The sequence below is a fragment of the Mauremys mutica genome, chromosome 4, assembly GCF_020497125.1.
Source record: "Mauremys mutica isolate MM-2020 ecotype Southern chromosome 4, ASM2049712v1, whole genome shotgun sequence".
In the NCBI taxonomy this organism is placed as follows: Eukaryota; Metazoa; Chordata; order Testudines; family Geoemydidae; genus Mauremys; species Mauremys mutica.
The window spans coordinates 98,681,382-98,699,378 of NC_059075.1; the positions used below are offsets into that span (position 1 = coordinate 98,681,382).

Sequence of the window (17,997 nt, forward strand, 5' to 3'; positions counted from 1 at the left end):
AGGGGTGCGGAGTGCAGGAGGGGGCTCAGGGCAGGGGTGCAGGAGGGGTGCGGACTGCAGGAGGGGGCCCAGGGTAGGGGGTTGGGGTGCAGGAGGGGCGCGAGGTGCAGGCAGGGGGCTTAGGGCAGGGAGTTGGGGGTAGGATTCAGGAAGGGTTCTGGCTCAGGCCCGGTGCTGCTACCTAAAGCGGCGCCGGGGTGGCAGTGGCGTGCACCAGGGCCAGGGCAGGCTCCCTGCATGCCTGCCGTCCCCAGCCCCGCGCTGCTCCAGGAAGCGCACGGCCCCTGGGGGAGAGGGGACAGAGGGCTCCGCGTGCACTGCCCTTGCCGCGCCTCCAGGAACCTTCCCCAAAGCTCCCATTGGCCGCTGTTCCCCATTCCCGGCCAATGGGAGCTGCTTGAAGGGCCGCGGTCCCTGGAGGCAAGGGGTACACACGGAGCCCTTTGCCCCCCCACCCGGGGGCTGCAGGGAAGTGGTGGCAGCTGCTTCTGAGAGCGGTGCAGGGCCCAAGGCGCCACAGGGGGGAATCCTGCGGGTCGGATCCAAAGCCTTGAGGGGCCGGATCCAGCCCGCAGGCCATAGTTTGCCCACCCTGGTATAAACTATCTAACTACCTGACAGCAAAAACTGGGAAGGAATTATTTTTTTTTGGAGATGAAGGGAGAAATGAAACTTGTCTGACTAAAAAAACTAGGTAAACTGCATAAACAACTAACTATCTTAAGTGAAAAATAATTGAGTGAGATTGCTGAGCTCCGTCTCAGGCTGCGGATGGTAGAGAAGGAACTGAGGAGCCCAGGCCGCGTGCACGCTATTGAAGCACAGTTGGTGCGTGAGGCAAGCACGTCGTGTGCGAGTACTGCTGTAAAAACCTCCGAGAGAAGGCGCAGGGGTGCACCAACACCTGGAGTGGAGCACCCCCAGAGGCATCTCTCAAAGAGCAACAGAAGATGTTGATTCTTTCCACAAGGGAGGGGGAAATAAGGGCAGGGAGAGAGTGGTCCAAGAGAGAAAAACTCCAGGAACAGCCAACAACAGGCTGAGGTTTGTGCTTTACATTACTTAACAATAAAGGCAAACCTAAGGGACTAAGGGTTTGAGCCAAAGTCCTTTGGAAGCCCTGACTGGGATGATTTAGTTGGGGATTGGTCCTGCTTTGAGCAGGGGGTTGGACTAGATGACCTCCTGAGGTCCCTTCCAACCTTGATATTCTAGGATTCTATGGAAATCAATGGAAATCTTTCCACTGTCTTCAAATGGCTTTGGATTAGGCCCTAGGTACAACTGTGTTAAGAGCAGGATGAGAAAAATCACACCTCCACTTAAGCAGAAGTTTGGTCATTTGGTGTTGTCTTCTGGGGCAAACCAGTCAAACACAGGGGTCCCCCATTGATGGAATAATGGCTCCATGATAGACCCTACAGTGACCATTTGTGGCTGGTCAAAGGGGAGAAAAAGGTTAAATAAAATAACAAAAACCATGACACATCACGATAAGAAACTTTCTATCCCAGTTCTGATGTGCAGCAATAATCGGTCCACCAAGAAGAAAATCACAGCAGCTAAAAAGCAAATTGCTCTTCAAACAAAATGTCACTCACATACCTGTATGTATTCTCACATGGTTCTTGTAATTGGTTGCACTGGCAAATGCTCTCCCACATCCTGGTTCTGTACAGTAATAGGGTCTTTCACCAGTGTGTGTCCTGATGTGAACTTTTCTAATATTGGATGTTGTGAATGACCTTCCACAGCCTTCAAAGGGACATTTGAATGGTCTTTCACCTGGAACAAATATAGAAATGTATATACGTAAAGTTATAAACCACTACAAAAATAAGTAACTGGATTTAGATTAAATTTAGGATTCTAAAGTGCCCGATTAATGATTTCTCATGTATTTCTTATAGATCATATTTTAGCCCAGTCTTACTGTGAAAGAAAACCTCACATAGAAAACATTTCAAGACAGGGTGCAAGGAAAGAATGATTACTTCCCCTCCAGTAACTGTGGTTTTTCAAGATACTATAATCAGTGTGGATCCCACTGTTGGTTTCACATGTGCCTTATGCATGCAGAGCTGGAATTTCTTTGAACAACAGTGTCCTTGGGACAATGCATATACCCTGAGCCACCTCATGTTCCCATACAAGGGCATAAAGGGCAGGAGAGCCATCAGCCTCTATCAGTTCCCTCACAATTCAAAGCCCATGTTTCAAAGACTAGCTGGTGGGCCCCGGTAAAATCAAGGTAATCAGAAGACTTCTGAAAATATTAGATATTATATTTAGAGGATCTTCAGAAGGTTTAGCCAAAGCTAAAATTAGCAGGTCAGACACTGCCAGGTTCCATCTTTTTGCTATGGGTGGTAAGAAGGAACTGAGGGACGATTGCAGCCACACTGCCCTTTATGCCCTCATATGGGGGCATGAGAAAGCACAGAGGGCATGAGTGGCCCCCGAAAGACACTATTTTTCAAAGAAATTCTGGTTTCTCACACATCTGGTGCATGAATACATACAGTGGGATTCACACTGATACATACTTGAAGAATATAATTTTTCTACTATTAAGGACTGTATAAATGCATGACGACACAATGACGTGCAAATATTGTGGAAGACACAGAGAAGACCAGCATTTTATAGAAATAAATTAATCAACAGTGCTCACTTTATTTCACAAAATTAATTTAAACTTCTAATATGTGAACTTTTACATGCAGCATAAGTTGATTTTGAAGAGTTGTAGCACTCTTAGTCAATCATAATTAAAGCATTTAAAAATGGTGTTCTTTTTTATAATGATTTGCTATTTAAGAACCAGAACTGGTGTCCTAAATACTACAGGAAGGAAAGAAATAAATTTATACTGAAGTATGTAAGAGGCTGGCAGTCTTTGCCTGAAACACTCCACTCTGTCAGCAGGTGTTGGTCTTGCTGGGAAAATAGTTAATCTGGTTCTGCTGAATTACTGAGGGAGGTGATTTGTAACCTCACCTATATTAAAAAAAAAAAAAGAGAGCATTTAGAATGTGGGCTGACCCCTAGAAGAAGCCATGTCTGGGAGAAGGTTTGAACAGAGTTTTATTTTGATTTTTACCATCTTCGGTCCTGATCTTGTAATCACATCTGCCTGGGTGGATCCAAATGACCACTAGGAGTCACATGGGCCCAGGGATTTTACCCACGTGGATGAAAATTGCAGGATTAGGGCCTTTGCTAATAAATAAACATCATGCGAAGGGGTTAGGGTTTGGTTGTACACATATTTCAAAACATTCTTTTGATAAGCAGTATATGGACAACACAATATCCTGCTGTATGAAGGATTTGCAGAGAACTGCAGCTATGCCCTCAATAGTTAAATATTGATATGTTTTGTGTCCATTTTACAAGATTTATTTGGAACTGCTTTATATTATTTTTTAACCAATATGGTACCATGAAATTAACTATTTTAATTTATTTTTGTTATTATGGAGCTCAACTAGTGTGCCCAATTGAACCACGTAAATCCCTAAGAAAATGTTTTAACATTTTAGGGCTTGATCCTACTATCTAAGTATTGTGGGTGTTCCAAGAAAATGATTCTACATTTTTATGGAAATCTTCATCTTGAAACAACCAAAAATGCTTTATAAATTTAGCACCAAATCCTGCCAACCATTGGGATTACTTGTGTAAAAAGGGAATTCTCGGATAAGGATTGCAGACCTGGGTCCTTAAAATAAGTATACAAACTATAAGCATGGATAGTTCATCACTAATGTGTAGCCACCTCTATGGGTAAATATGGTAGCTATATAACAGCACATAGCACCACTATACATCAGTTTAAAACAGGAAGTCAATAATATTCTACTGAACAACAGGAGCAGTTTAGATATGCAGAATTCAATTACTCTAGCATGTACCTGCACAACAGAGAATGGGGTTCAGTCTTTCATTTGGAATATATATATATTTTTATTAGACACATACTGCCAACTGCTTACTGGTATTTTTAAAAAATTGTTAGTATTTTCTTAAAATTGCTCTGCCTATAATCCTTCTCCATTTTGCAACCAGCATCAAAGTGATAGATTTAGAATACAACAATATTTAGAATCTTTGGCCCTTACAAGTCTTCCACAGCTCATGATCATATTGGGAAAAAGTATTTTATGCAAATACATTCTGTGGCTTGAACACAAATATCAGGAACATATTGAATCAACAAATCTTCTGCTGAGACTAGCTGAATCATTGTTACTAAATACTTAGCTGAAACTGGGGAAATCATAGAGCCTTTCAGCAAAATTCTCAAACTGTGTAAATATTTATAAGGTGTTACAAGTGTGTATCATTTATTCAATAGCTTTTAAGGACTCCTACCCATTCAATGCTCTTTAATATGTAAATATGCATTTAGACTATTTAAAAAAACATTATCAAATGTAAGCATATTATACAATTTGTACATTTATAAGCTGAAATTGACAAAGTGTCAAAAATGTTTTAGTGATTTAGCATATAATTGGATTTTTTTTTAATTTAAAGCTTTTCATAGTCAAAACTCTTTAATAAAAATGATTACTCTGCATGGGCAGAAACAACTTTCTAAAGATAAATACCCCTGACATTTTAGTTTATTTCTTCAAAATACCAAAGCAAATTAATTACAGACATGGCTGCCTTTATTTTTTTTTAAAACAAATCTGTTTTGTGTAATAGAACTTTAAACATGGCACCTTAGAATAGGTTTCAGAGGGGTAGCCGTGTTAGTCTGTATCAGCAAAAACAATGAGGCATCCTTGTGGCACCTTAGAGACTAACAAATATATTTGGGCATAAGCTTTCGTGGGCTAAAACCCACTTCATCAGATGCATGGAGTGAAAAATACAGTAGGCAGTATATATATATTACAGCACATGAAAAGATGGGAGTTGCCTTACCAAGTGGGGAGGTCAGTGCTAATTCACTTCTTCTTGTCAACTGTTCAGAATAGGCCACTTCCACCTTGATTGAATTGGCCACATTGATTTTTTTTTAATCATGTAATAAATTATTTATATTGGTAGCCTCCCCACATGCTGAGGAAGGGTGGGATGGGGGAGGGAGGGGAAGGGATCATTATTGTAAGACAGAAATAAAAAAAGAGCCCTGACACAGATGTTAACTCCCAGGAACCTTCAGAGCAGTTAGCTTTTTGGCAGAGGAAACTGTAAGTAATTCTTTAAAGCAGCAGTTCTAGAAAAGTTTGTCAGTTTCCTGCCAAAAGGATGTATGTGTGTGTTTTAAATGTGCATGTCGCAATGTAGTGTTGCTATGGTTTCTACAATTCTTCCTTGAACACTGCACATCAAATTACAGGTAGAAAAGAGCGGAGTTGGAGCCAGCCCAGCCCAGCAACAGTGTTTTCTTAAAGTCAGTTTTTTCAGTGTAAGTGTAAAGAATGCCTACAGGAATGTCAGACAACCTGTTTGTGAACCCAGCCCTTTGTGTTTCTAATTTAACTGTTAGACCTGTTTCCAGGTGGCTGGAAATGGCTATTTCAAAGGCAGATCACAGGGTCTGCTGGGTTAGCTAGTCTACGTTAGTCTAGTTTAAAGAGGGCTACAGTAACAGAAAGCAGGTCAGAACTGTTTTCTAGAGCAAGACCTGCTCTTCTCCCCACTATCAGAAACCATTATTAATTCCTGGAGATATGGCTATTAGCCAGGATGGGTAAGAATGGTGTCCCTAGCCTCTGTTCGTCAGAGGATGGAGATGGATGGCAGGAGAGAGATCACTTGATCATTGCCTGTTAGGTTCACTCCCTCAGGGGCACCTGGCATTGGCCACTGTCGGTAGACAGATACTGGGCTAGATGGACCTTTGGTCTGACCCGGTACGGCCTTTCTTATGTTCTTATGCCCTTCCAGCTGACCATCTCACAACTACTAGTTTTCAACCAGACCAGGGAGGTCAGGGAAGACCCCTGTGTAAGTGGAGAAACCAGTCTGGCAGCAATCAGTGGGCCTAGGGGAGAACTGGCAATGAGGAAGAGGGAGAATCAGGTTGAGGTAGTTTGGGGAGTGAGTTGCAGTAAGACTTCAGTAACTCAGACAGAGATTATGGGTATATTACAGCAGTTGGTGGGTAAGGTTCTGTGGTCTGTGATGTGCAGAGGTCAGAATAGATTATCACAATGGTCCCTCTTGACAGTAAAGTCTACGAGTCTCATCAGGGAGAAGGAAAAGAAAAGGCTAAATATTTATAGGGAGGGTTCCTTTCTATATAGGTTTTTATACAGCGCTCATCACCGTAGTATCAGAACACCTTTCAGTAGTGCATTAAGCCACATAGCTACAAATCTGTCTCATGTTGTTTGTTCTCTCCTCCTCCCCCCAGAGGGAGAAGCACCTGCAGTGAAATGTCCTGTTTAGATAATGTGTCTTTATTTATTTTTAATAAAAATATACCTGGTGCTATGTGTTTATATTAGAGAAGTAAAAGTCAAAGAAATGTGCCTTGGACTTGGAGTGGATTGGTGAGATTTGTGATCGTCCTTAGTTTCTGGGGGAGTTCATTCCACAGTCTTGGATCACCCCGCGAGAAAATTCTGTCTCACACATAGACGAGCTTTACTCTTACTGTTGAGAGTTCCACTGGGACAAAGGAGCAGAGTTGTCCTCATGGTCTTCATCCCAGAGCTTTAGGAGATCTTTTGGGTAACCTGGACCCAGGCCATGGAATGCTTTGAAGACCTTGAACTTGATTCAAGATTCTATGTGAAGCCAATATAGAGAGTCAAGGACAGGTCTGAGATGTTCCAGGTAGCCTGTGATTTTGAGGAGATGCGCTATAGCATTCGGTACTAACTGGAGTTTTCTAAGTGCTGAAGGGTTCCTGCCTAGATATATTGCATTGCTGTACTCCAGACGAGAGCATGAACAACTGAGGCTAGGTCTTAGTCGGCCAGAATGGGATGAAGTTTCCTAGTCAGACAGAGACGGTAGAAAGCATTACTCTTGGATGCTGCTATGTCAGAATTCAGCATCAGTGAGGGATCGAAGAGTACTCCTACACTACAGACTAAACTGACCAATTGTGGATGTGCATCTTCAACCCATGGAGACTACACCATGGTTATTCTCTCTTCAAAATACTCCCCTCTGCCCACTGGCATCACCTCTGTCTTCACAGGTTCAGCTTCAGCCAACTGTTCTTCATCCAAGAACTGATCTCATCCAACCACTGGGCCATCTTGGTAGAAGTAGTGTGATTGTATGTGGTAAAGGATAGGTAGAAATGTGTATTATCTGCATATTGTTGGCACTTGAATCTATGTCATCTAACCAGTTCACCTACTAATTGCATGTAGATGTTGAAAAGTACCAGAGAGTAAATTGATCCTTGTGGAAGGAACTCTAGTGAGGGTCTAGTGACAGAGCTGCAGTTTCCCATCACTTCTCACTGGGAACATCCTTCCAGGGAGGACTCAAGCCATTTTATTGCCTTATCCTGGACCCATGTCACCCCTCTCAGGTGAGACAGCAGAATCTCATGGTCAACAGCATCAAATACTGCAGAGAGGTCCAGCAGGATGAGAATGGATGCCCATCCACTGAAAGGAGGAGATCATCCATCAGTGCCAATAAAGCAGTTTTGGTTCTGTGTCCTGCCCTGAATACAGACTGTGCTGGGTCAGAATGTTAGAGACAGTTAAATGAGCATGGTCAGCCTTTTGCTAGCTCTTCTCTGAACTTGCTTAAGAATGGGAGGTTTGATGCAGGATGGTAACTGACTAAGACTTAAGTATCCAGGGTGGGTTTCTTCAGGTGTTAGTCAAACTATTGGGTGTTTGAAGGAGCAAGATTCCTTCTCTAAATGAGGCATTGGCTATTTCAGTCAGGAGTGGCACCCATTGTTCACAACTCTCTTTCACAAGCAAAAAGGGCATGTGTGAGAGTCACAAGTCTTGCGACGAGTCTCCTTTAGGGTATATAAAACGTCTTCAGTGAATGTACTGAACTCTGGAAATGCAGGTGGGATGTTTGTTGGTGAGTGGAGGCGGAGCAGATCCATGCTGTTTGAGACGGCTTCTCAAAACATCCATAATCTTTTCAGCAAAGTGGCAATCTTTGCAGTGTTTGGTGCTTGGCTCTGTTGCAGGTTGGCATTCAGGACTGATGAAGAGGTTTACCACAATGGATAGCTCTTTGGGGTGAGATTTAGCAGCTTCAACAGAGGTCTTGGCCTGTAACAGCCACAGCATAGGCTTTGAGGAATTTTTTTTTCATGCTATCTGAATCAGCCTTTGTTTTCCACTATCAGCACTCAAGTTTCCACCCCTTCTCCCTTCATCCAGAACAGAGTGTCAGAAAACCAAGATCTGCATGGGTGATGGGGAGAAGGGAATCAACTGGGGGCCAGCACAGCAGTGGCTGAGACCACTGTGGAATGGCAATGACTCACCAGGTCCTCAACTCCTCATTCTGCAGATGGGGTACTGTTGTCCTTTAGAAAGCTATGGAATTTGTTGGAGTCCATGAGTCTTCATGGTTGAATCAGGGTCACTAGTCTTTCTTGTTGGATGGGCAATGGAAAGTCTGAGACCACTGCCCTAATGATACAACGATCAGTCCAAAATAGTGGCTAGGTTGTGATGTTCTCTAACCTGACAGAGCCTGAAGGTCAGGTCCAGGATGTGACTGGATTTGTCGATGGAACCAGAAATGACCTGTGAACATCTTCGGGAGGGAAGTGAGGAGATGAGTTTCTGGGCTTTTCTATCAGTGGCCTTGTTGAAATCTCCCAGGATGACAAGTCTGGAGTATCTCTCTATCATCTCCGGCAAAGTATCAGTGAACTCTCTTGTGAACCCTTTAGTCTGCGATGGTCTGTAAGTGAGCATAAAATCTATGTTAGCTTTGGCTCTGGTTTCTACTGTGAGATGAATGATTTCAAATGAAGTGGTCTTACCTGAGGCACATCTCTTGCATTTCAGGTTTGCAGAAAAGATGAATGCAGTACTACCTGCCTTCTTGTGCTATCTAGGTCTGAGATACATGGAGAAACCTGGGGAATAAAGTGCACCAACCCAGGGCTTGTGGGTCTTCCTTCCCAGTTTTGGTCATGCAGACTATGTCAGGTGCCTCATCACTGATGAGGGCATGTGTTTTTTGTTGTTAGCAGCAGATCTTGCACTGATCAATATCAGCTTTAGTTCACAATGCCAATCAGGGTTGAGGGACTCTGGCATTGTCTACAGAAGAGAACTACACTGTGCAACTTGCACTAGTTCAGTGCATCCACATTAGTCATTCTGTTTTGTGTGCATCACTCTGTTTATCCACAAACAGAACTCACTGCAACTACTGCTGAGCCTGTGGACCGTTGCAGCTATTCATAATTCCTGGCGCAGCATCCAATGTCTGTGGCAGAGGTTCTCAAACTATGGTCCATGGACCATCGATAGACTGTGAAAGACTTGCTGGTGGTCTGTGAAGAGCTGGCTGGTTACATGGGGCTGGCTCAACTCCAGATGCTAAATTGCATTAAAATACATAACATTCTTTACTAATATGACTTTTCTATGTATGCAAATGCTGTAATTGTCAAATATATGTGATTGCAAAAATGAGAGGGGGGCAGTCCACCGGACAATTTTTCTATTAAGATGGGGTCCATCCTATTAAAAATTTAGAGAGCTCTAACCTATGGTATCTAAATGTGTATTTGTCTGCACTGTGTAATGACTACATTAATATGGTTCAGTTCTCAACAAAGATCTGCATATGAGCTGGGAGGAGGTGGTGATGAACATTGGTATGCCCTCATACAAATACCACTGTGAAGAATCACAAGTGTCCCTTGGCCCACTGGCAGATTGACTTTGGATCTGGCAGCCCAGGAAGACGGAATGATTTTATTCTTTCAGTAGTTTTTATAATTGTTAAGTATCAGAGGGGTAGCCGTGTTAGTCTGGATCTGTAAAAGCAACAAAGAATCCTGTGGCACCTTATAGACTAACAGACGTTTTGCAGCATGAGCTTTCGTGGGTGAATACCCACTTCTTCAGATGCAAGTCTTGCATCTGAAGAAGTGGGTATTCACCCACGAAAGCTCATGCTGCAAAACGTCTGTTAGTCTATAAGGTGCCACAGGATTCTTTGTTGCTTTTATAATTGTTGTTTGCCTGTGGTTTTGATTCTCTTTTCTGGATCTGAAATACAACTAAGGGTTTCCTTCCTGCTCCCTTTTTTTAACCTCTAAAATCCAGAGATGTGAGAGGTCAAGGCCAGGGTCTGGAGGAAGGACGTCCTCCATGTGGTCCAACAAGCTCCCCACTATTCCACCCCATCTAATAAACTGGGGGCTAACTCTTCTATCTCTCTTCAAGGGTATTTGGTTGGGGGAGGAAGGACAAGGAGGTGCTGGAGCACTATCCTGAGGTATTTAGTGGCATTAGAGATTGAGTAGGGGTTAGGTTGTAATCCTGGCTGTGTATTTTTAAATTTATGTCCCTTTTTCAGATCTCAGGAGTGAAGGTGACATTCCATAGATGTACAACTATCAATACAACAACTATTATAGTAAGTGGATGCTGTGTGCATATAGTGCTTCCATGCATATAGCTGCTGCTAATAAGGGATTTTTGTTCTTTTTATTTTTCAAGTGATCCACATCTGCATGGGACACACCAAAAGATTTTATTTTTTACACAACTGAAAAGTTTTAATAAAAAATATTTTTGCTGTTTTTTTGCATTATCTTTCTGTGTCCTTCCCTGCTGCTCTGACGGTGTTGGAAAAACAGGAAGAGCCAAGACAAGCTGAGTACCACAGTTCTTGGTCCTGCACACAGCTGGTAGGCAAGATATTTGACAGCTAGCTCCAAAATGACAAAACTGTCGCTGGAGGATGAGTAGCAGCACTGAGAGTTGGCACTGGGAGGAGTAATTGCTCTGCTGCAGCTGCAATTCTAGTACTTTTTATCCACAGTGGCACTGTAAAGGTGCAGACTGACTCAGTCAGTGTAAGATGCAATGGTGATGCACCTGGTTCAAAGATAGTGCAACTGCAATAGCAGTGCGAAGGCCTAAGCACCGTTCCAAAAACAATTGTATGTTGAGATGAGGAGCATTATTATTGTGCTAAAAACTTGCAACGGTGTTTGCAATGCTAAAACACTGTTTTGTCAAGTAGGTTTCAAAGGGGACTTTTTGAGAGCAGTTGTGCGCTAAGGCACAGTATACTTATTCTGAGTTCACAAGTACACGTCACTCAATAAGCGAAGGGTTAAATTCTTTCTATAGTGGGCCTATCTAAATAGATTTTAATTTAAAACAAAGAACCAGGAAAGCAGAGAGAGAGCGCAAGAGAGAGCGCGTGACCATTGTAAAGACTCCTTGTACCTGTGTGGGTTCTGATATGTTTCTGCAGGTCCCCAGAAGTCTTGAATGACTTGGTGCAGTTCTCCTCTGTACACCGATAGGGCTTCTCTCCAGTATGGGTTCGGACGTGGCTTTTTAATCCATAACCTTGAAGACAATTTTAAAAGTCGAAAAGGGGGGAGGGCGGCAAACAAAATCTTAGATGTTACAATACTGCAGTAGAAATATATCTAATACTCAGAATGCATCTGGTCACAAAAACTGTGCTAACCAGTCCAGTTATGAAGTCCTCTGATAAATCAATAACAAAAATCAGTTCTTCTATTCATCTCACTCTCCAAACATTGGTCACATAACCAGAGCAACAGAGCACTGCTTGCATTTTAGAAATCCTCTTTCACTTTATTTAAGAAAAAAAAAAAAAAGTGTACTTTTTTCAAAATTTTCTCCTTTTCCTTACAATGGGACAAATTCTGGTGATTATACCGAAGTGGTCAACCCTTTGCTCAAACCTATTTAAAAAAACAAAAAAAGTCCAGAACAATCTGTGCTTTCTCTCTCTTAGCAGCTACTCCCATCATAATAGTTTCAGACAGAGCCCAATACTGCTCCCACTGAATTCAGACACACACATTTATTTATTGGCTTCTTATTTTACAAACAACTATTCTGAGTTATAAAATTGCACCCATCAGTCAAGCCTCCGGGTGCTATTTCATTTTTAGAAACACATTATGCAGTAACCACAGACAATCTCCCCTTCTAAGGCAAATATCAAGAGCAATAATCCTGTGATAAATAATAATACTGAGAAATTTAAGGGCCTGATCCAGAGACCACTGAACTCAATGGGAAGACTCCCATTCACTTCAATGGGCTTTGGATTAGGCCCTAAATAGACTGCCTTGCGCTGTGCCTTGAAGGGACAACAAAATGGGGGGTTTGGTGAAGTGACAAGGTAGGGGCTAGTTTCTGAGCAGAGGACACTCCATTGAGAGCATCCTCTCTCTAGTCCCCTAGAAAAATGTGGAACCAAAGAACCCAGAAAGAGTTGCTGAAGACAGACTAACATGCATCTTCCCTGGCCCCATAGTGATATACACATTTCTACTAAGCAGAGGCCATGGATTCTCAGAATGTGCTTCCTGATTTAACTTTACAGTGTGCTGCTGCTATATCTCCATAACAATTGAAGTTATTAAAAAACACTATTTGAAAACATGAAGTGAGTCTACCAAGTTAGCCAGTCCCCTAACTTGTGTTCTTTCTTACTTCTACAACACAAACACAGCCTCAGAATCCAACTCAGAAAAGCTACTACTATTTAATCAAGGTCATTTAATCCATGAAGATGCATTTAAACATCTGCAGGGTTTGCCAGGCTCAACTGTTACAATAACTGACAAAAAATACGCTTAGACATTAATAGAAAAAAAGGTAATATATTTGTCCTTCTGTCTGTTGCAATGGTGTACAGCAGGGGTGGCCAAACTGCTGCTCGCAAGCCACATGCGGCTCTTGCATAGTTAAAGTGTGGCTCGCAGAGCCCCCCATATTCTCCACCTACCAGACTGGCAGAGAGAGTTCAGGGCTTCTGCCCTGCAGTGGGGTGAGGGGCTTCTGCCAGATGATAGGTGGCTGCTGAAAGTGGGGGGACAAAATGTAAAGGTTCAGCCTCACCAACAGTTTGAGTCACAACCCCCAGGTACATCCCCCGCTCTTACCCTAGTGGCCCCTCCCTGCAGCTCCCAGGTGTTAGCTCCGCATGGAGAGGCAGCTGCAAACAGCTGGGAGCTGCAGGGACAGGCAGCAGCAAAAGCAGTGGCACTCTCTGCAGTTCCTATCTGTTTACTGCTGCCTCTCCCCATGGTCACAGCTCCCAGTTTTGCCAGCTCCAGCAGCTGCCATGCAGGGAGGAGGCCCGGCAACACTATGAGACTGAGTGAGGTCAGAAAACCCTAGCAAAAATTGGGCAGGGAAATGGGGAGGGAACGTGACCCCATGTGCCCTCCCCACACATCACCTCTGGCTTCTGCCCAGCGGGGAGGGGGATTTCAGGGCTTCGGCCCCACGGGGCACACCTGCCAGGGCTTCAGCAGGAGCAGGATTTCAGCCCCAAGCAATGGGAGGTATCTCCCATGGAGCTGAAGGCCTGAAACCCCCTTCCCCGCAAGGCTAAAGCCCTGAGCCAACAGGTGCTTCTCACGGGGCTGAAGCCCCGAGTTCTGGCAGGTGCGCCCCAGCTCTCAAACTTCTAAAGACAGTCATTTGTGGCTCAGAGGGTCAGTAAATTTGGCCACCCTTGTACTATAATCTTAAAATTGTTTTACAAACACGGTGCAACTAAATTTATGTGAAGTCACTGAAGTGCGCTTGTTTCTGTGTTGGCCTTTCAGCCCAGTATTGCTTATATTAGTATGCCTACAAAGAAACCGGGCTTTCTATATTACAATGGAAGGAGTTCTTCGTGCAATCTTCTTAATCTTTCAAGTTTCAGGCTTTTTTTAACCCCATCTCTTTGTTTCTATGTATTACAATCATGTTTAAGAACCAAGAAAAGATTGTTTTGAAACAGCCACTGCTTGTTTTACTATCCTCCATATTTTACTTACTCATCTTATCACTTCATTTTACAGGATTAAATGAAATGTCATGCATAAATGGACTAGTCTGTATGAGCTGTAAAGTTCACTTATTTTATGAGAAATGTCACTGCTTGATATGACTGTGAAAAAGAACCAGATCAATCACACCACGTGAAACAGAGTATCTCCTATCAAAATTCTTTTCAACTGGGGATCAGAGGTTCAGATATCCTTGTCTGCAGCCAGCAAGTTGAGCCTTTTTATTTTCATCTCATTTAACTCATGAAACTTATTCCACATTAATAGATTTTTCTGTCTATAGTGTAGAAACTGATAATAGGATGCTAGATTACACATTTTTTTCTTTTTTCTCTTTGTTTCATTACATTTTTGCTTCAATAACATTCAAAATACTCTTTTCCATAAGCCTCATTCCATTTTACTAAGCTACGTTAACTGAAAACATGCCCACTTCTCATAAATGGACTGAAATCTAGCCTTGTCGCATAGCAGTTTAAAAATTGCATTAACAAAAACACGTCTTATAAGGAGACAGACAGGCACTAAAAAACAGGGGAAAACACTCCCACAAAACATTACCTGTTGCAAATGCTTTGCCACAACCAGGATGTTCACACTGATATGGTCGATCTCCTGTGTGTGACCTTTCATGCACCTGTTAAAAGACATCCACCACATTGATATAATACAGTATTTTGCTTTCTTGAATATAAAAACTATTCCATTGTCAAAAATTACATGTTTAGTCTCTCTTCTTAGAGTCACTGCTTAATAAGTGTTCTTTTATTAAACAATAATAAAGATTTTTTTAAAATAGGATAATGATGTGTTCTGGAAAAGTAGTAATGTCTCTGTTTTCATGATCTGACTTGATGCCCTGATCAGTTTTACTGAAACAGGTGATTTGTCTTATTTTTGTAAACGTGCAGAATAGCCAACTGAAAGGGTCACTGAACAGCTGAACTGGCAATATTGACAATAGTCTGGCTGTGTGCACGTCTGTCTCAAGGGCTACACTCCACCCCAATAGGGTTGCTAGGCGTCTGCTTTTCGACTGGAATGCCTGGTTGAAAAGGGACCCTGGTGGCTCCGGTCAGCACCGCTGACCAGGCCATTAGAAGTCCGTTCAGCGGCACAGTGGGACTACGGCAGGCTCCCTGCATGCCTGGACTCTGCGTGTCTCCTGAAAGCAGCTGGCATGTCTGGCTCCTAGGCGCAGGGTGAGCCACAGGGGCTCTGTGCGCTGCCCTTGCCCCGAATGCCAGCTCTGCAGCTCCCATTGGCCATGCCACCTGGCTAGAGCCTCACAACTGCCTGCACCCCAACCCTCTGCCCCAGGTCAGAACCTCCTCCCCTGCCAGAGCCCCCACCCCACACCCCCTCCTGCACCACAACTCCCTACCCCAGCCCTGAGCCCCCTCCTGTACCCCAAACCCCTCATCCCCAGCCCCACCCCAGAGCCCACAGCCCCAGGCAGAGTCCGCACCCTCTCCTGTACCCCAATACCCTACCCCAGCCCTGAGCCCCCTCCTGCACCCTGAAACCCTCATATCTGGCCCCACCCCAGAGCCCGCACCCCAGCTGGAGCCCTCACCCCCTCCCGTACCCCAGTCTTAGGCCCCAGCCCAGTGAAAGTGAGTGAGGATGCAGGAGAGCGAGTGACGGAGGAAGGGAGGATGAAGTGAGCAGGGGGCAGGGCTTAGGCGAAGAGGTAGGGGCAGAGCTTCAGAGCAGGGGGTGGGGTAAGGGTGTTTGGTATTGTGCGATTAGAAAGTTGGCAACCCTACACTCCAATCTTCCCTCAATTCCTATGAGGCCTCCCAGTGATCCTCCCCTTGCTGCACGAGACATCTAGCCAGGACACCATCACAGGATTAGATTCACATGGAGTGAGAGACTGATTCTAGACTGCACTATCATTGGCAAGGTTGCACCCTCCCCCATCTGCAAGTGACTAACCTAGCTGTCATCTGTACTTCTCTACATGTTCCGTGTACCAGAGCTAAGCACGGGATTGAGAAAGGGAACCAGGGAGTGAGTAGAGAAACAAGAGCTGTTCCAACTTTTCAACTTTGAATATTTGATCACTCTAAAGAATTAAACATCACAATACAGCAATATGGGAATTCAAGTCATAGAGCAGAGCTTCCCATCATATATAAACATGGAAATTAAATTCTAATTGTAGCATCTCTAGGCTACTGCTGATGGTTGCTATCTTGATGAAAAACGTGACATACTTTTTGATACTTGCAATATAGGAACCTTACACATCTGCATTCATCCTGCTTTGACAATCAGAAGATTGACAACCTTTACATTCAACCTTTTTTCCTGCTGGTCTTCCCAGTTCTCAGCTGTGATGCATTTGTTTAATTCATGTTTTCTGGCAGCATTTCCCAAAGTGTGGGATGTATTTTGCTGGCCCACTGATAACAGTCCATTACCTGTGGCACCTTAGAGACTAACAAATTTATTTGGGCATAAGCTTTCGTGCACTTGGTATCCTACTGTTAATTGAATTGTCTTATTAGACTGACCTCACACTTGGTAAGGCAACTCCCATCTTTTCATGTATTTATACCTGTTCCTGTATTTTCCACTCTATGCATCTGATGAAGTGGGTTCTAGCCCACAAAAGCTTATGCCCAAATAGATGTGTTAGTCTCTAAGGTGCCACAAGGACTCCTCATTGTTTTTCTGATACAGACTAACACAGCTATCACTCTGAAGTCCATTACCTGTTCAACTTTCTAAAAAGGGTCTCATCTCAGAACACTAAGCATGACAGTTGGAGGAACTGGGGCATCTAGAACATCCTACTGATGGAGATTTCAGTATACTCAACGTAGGATAAAAGAATGCTCTTGTCTCTGACTTCTTGTACGTTTCCATTATTTTTGTCCATGTAATTGTATAACCAAAGAATGCCTGCAATCCACTGACTCTTATTCTGCAATTACCTTAAGATGGTGAGCTGTTGTGTACAATTTTCCACAGCCATCATATTCACAGCGAAAAGCCTTCTCTCCACTTGGCTGAGATTTAGCTGTCACTCTTGTTCCATGTCCTTGTAAGACAATCTAGGATAAAACAAATATGACAACAACATGGAAGTCATTTAAGACGTTTATAACCAATTAGACAAAAATCAGATTTTCAAAATAAGAAATAACAAGAGTTAATTCTAGTTGATGTCTTTTGACACAGTCCACCCTGCCATTTATTGTGTTTGGTGATTCTTCTCCTGAAGCTTGCCTTCCTTCCAATCTACTCTCCCTAATGTCCCGTAAGATTCATTTCCTTCTCCCATTCTTGTCTTCATGCCTTCTTCAATGCAGCTCCTGAAATTGGAATTTCCTGGTCTACCAAGCAACTTTATTTCTCTTTATTTAAATCATTCCTTAAAACACACTTCTTCTGTGAAGCTTTTAAATAATAACCCCTCAAATAATTAAAAATAAACAATTTTTTAAAAAACATTTCTGGCTTGAAGTTTAGACCTTGAGCCTCTATACCTGCATATTTGGACTGTGCAATCTATGTTTTGGTTAGATTATCAATTCCTAAGGGCAGGAACTGTCTTTTTCTAGGTTTATATGGGCTGAGAATACAACCAGGGCTCAATAAATAAACAATTATTCAAAAGTTAAGAGTAACATTGCACTTCAGTCTGCAAAATTTTGGCCAACAGAATTTTGTGGTGAAAGGAGGAAACATAACACAGAAGCCTGTGAAATTAATTTCTTTTCAACTAATAAATGATAATGGCATAAGTGAATAATAAAAAAAAAAACAGTGAAAAGAAAGTTCACATTCTTTCTGGACTCGCTTTTCATGTTAATAATCTAGTGGAAGTGAATGGGTTAGGCTATAACACTTGTCCAAACTCATGGGAAGGCTGCTAAAGGAAGTGCTTCTCTGAACACATTCAGATGCTGTGCTTCGTACTTTCTACTTGAAAGTGCCTGCTATCTCTAAATTACAATACAATGTATATGCAATTGCAGACACTCATAACTTTTATT

The 17,997-nt window shown here is 43.0% G+C and overlaps 1 protein-coding gene across 2 annotated transcripts in view; it reads right to left on the minus strand.

Moving 5' to 3' along the window:
* The window catches only part of ZNF143 (zinc finger protein 143), an 84,267-nt gene that overhangs the window by 31,108 nt on the left and 35,162 nt on the right, over nucleotides 1–17,997 (minus strand). For both annotated transcript variants that reach the window (XM_045016401.1, XM_045016402.1), the window contains exons 8-11: nucleotides 16,933–17,052; nucleotides 14,549–14,624; nucleotides 11,385–11,510; nucleotides 1,606–1,785 (exon numbers count right to left, since the gene is read on the minus strand). In XM_045016401.1, coding sequence (XP_044872336.1) covers nucleotides 1,606–1,785; nucleotides 11,385–11,510; nucleotides 14,549–14,624; nucleotides 16,933–17,052 — 502 coding nt within the window. The remainder of the gene's footprint in view (nucleotides 1–1,605; nucleotides 1,786–11,384; nucleotides 11,511–14,548; nucleotides 14,625–16,932; nucleotides 17,053–17,997) is intronic.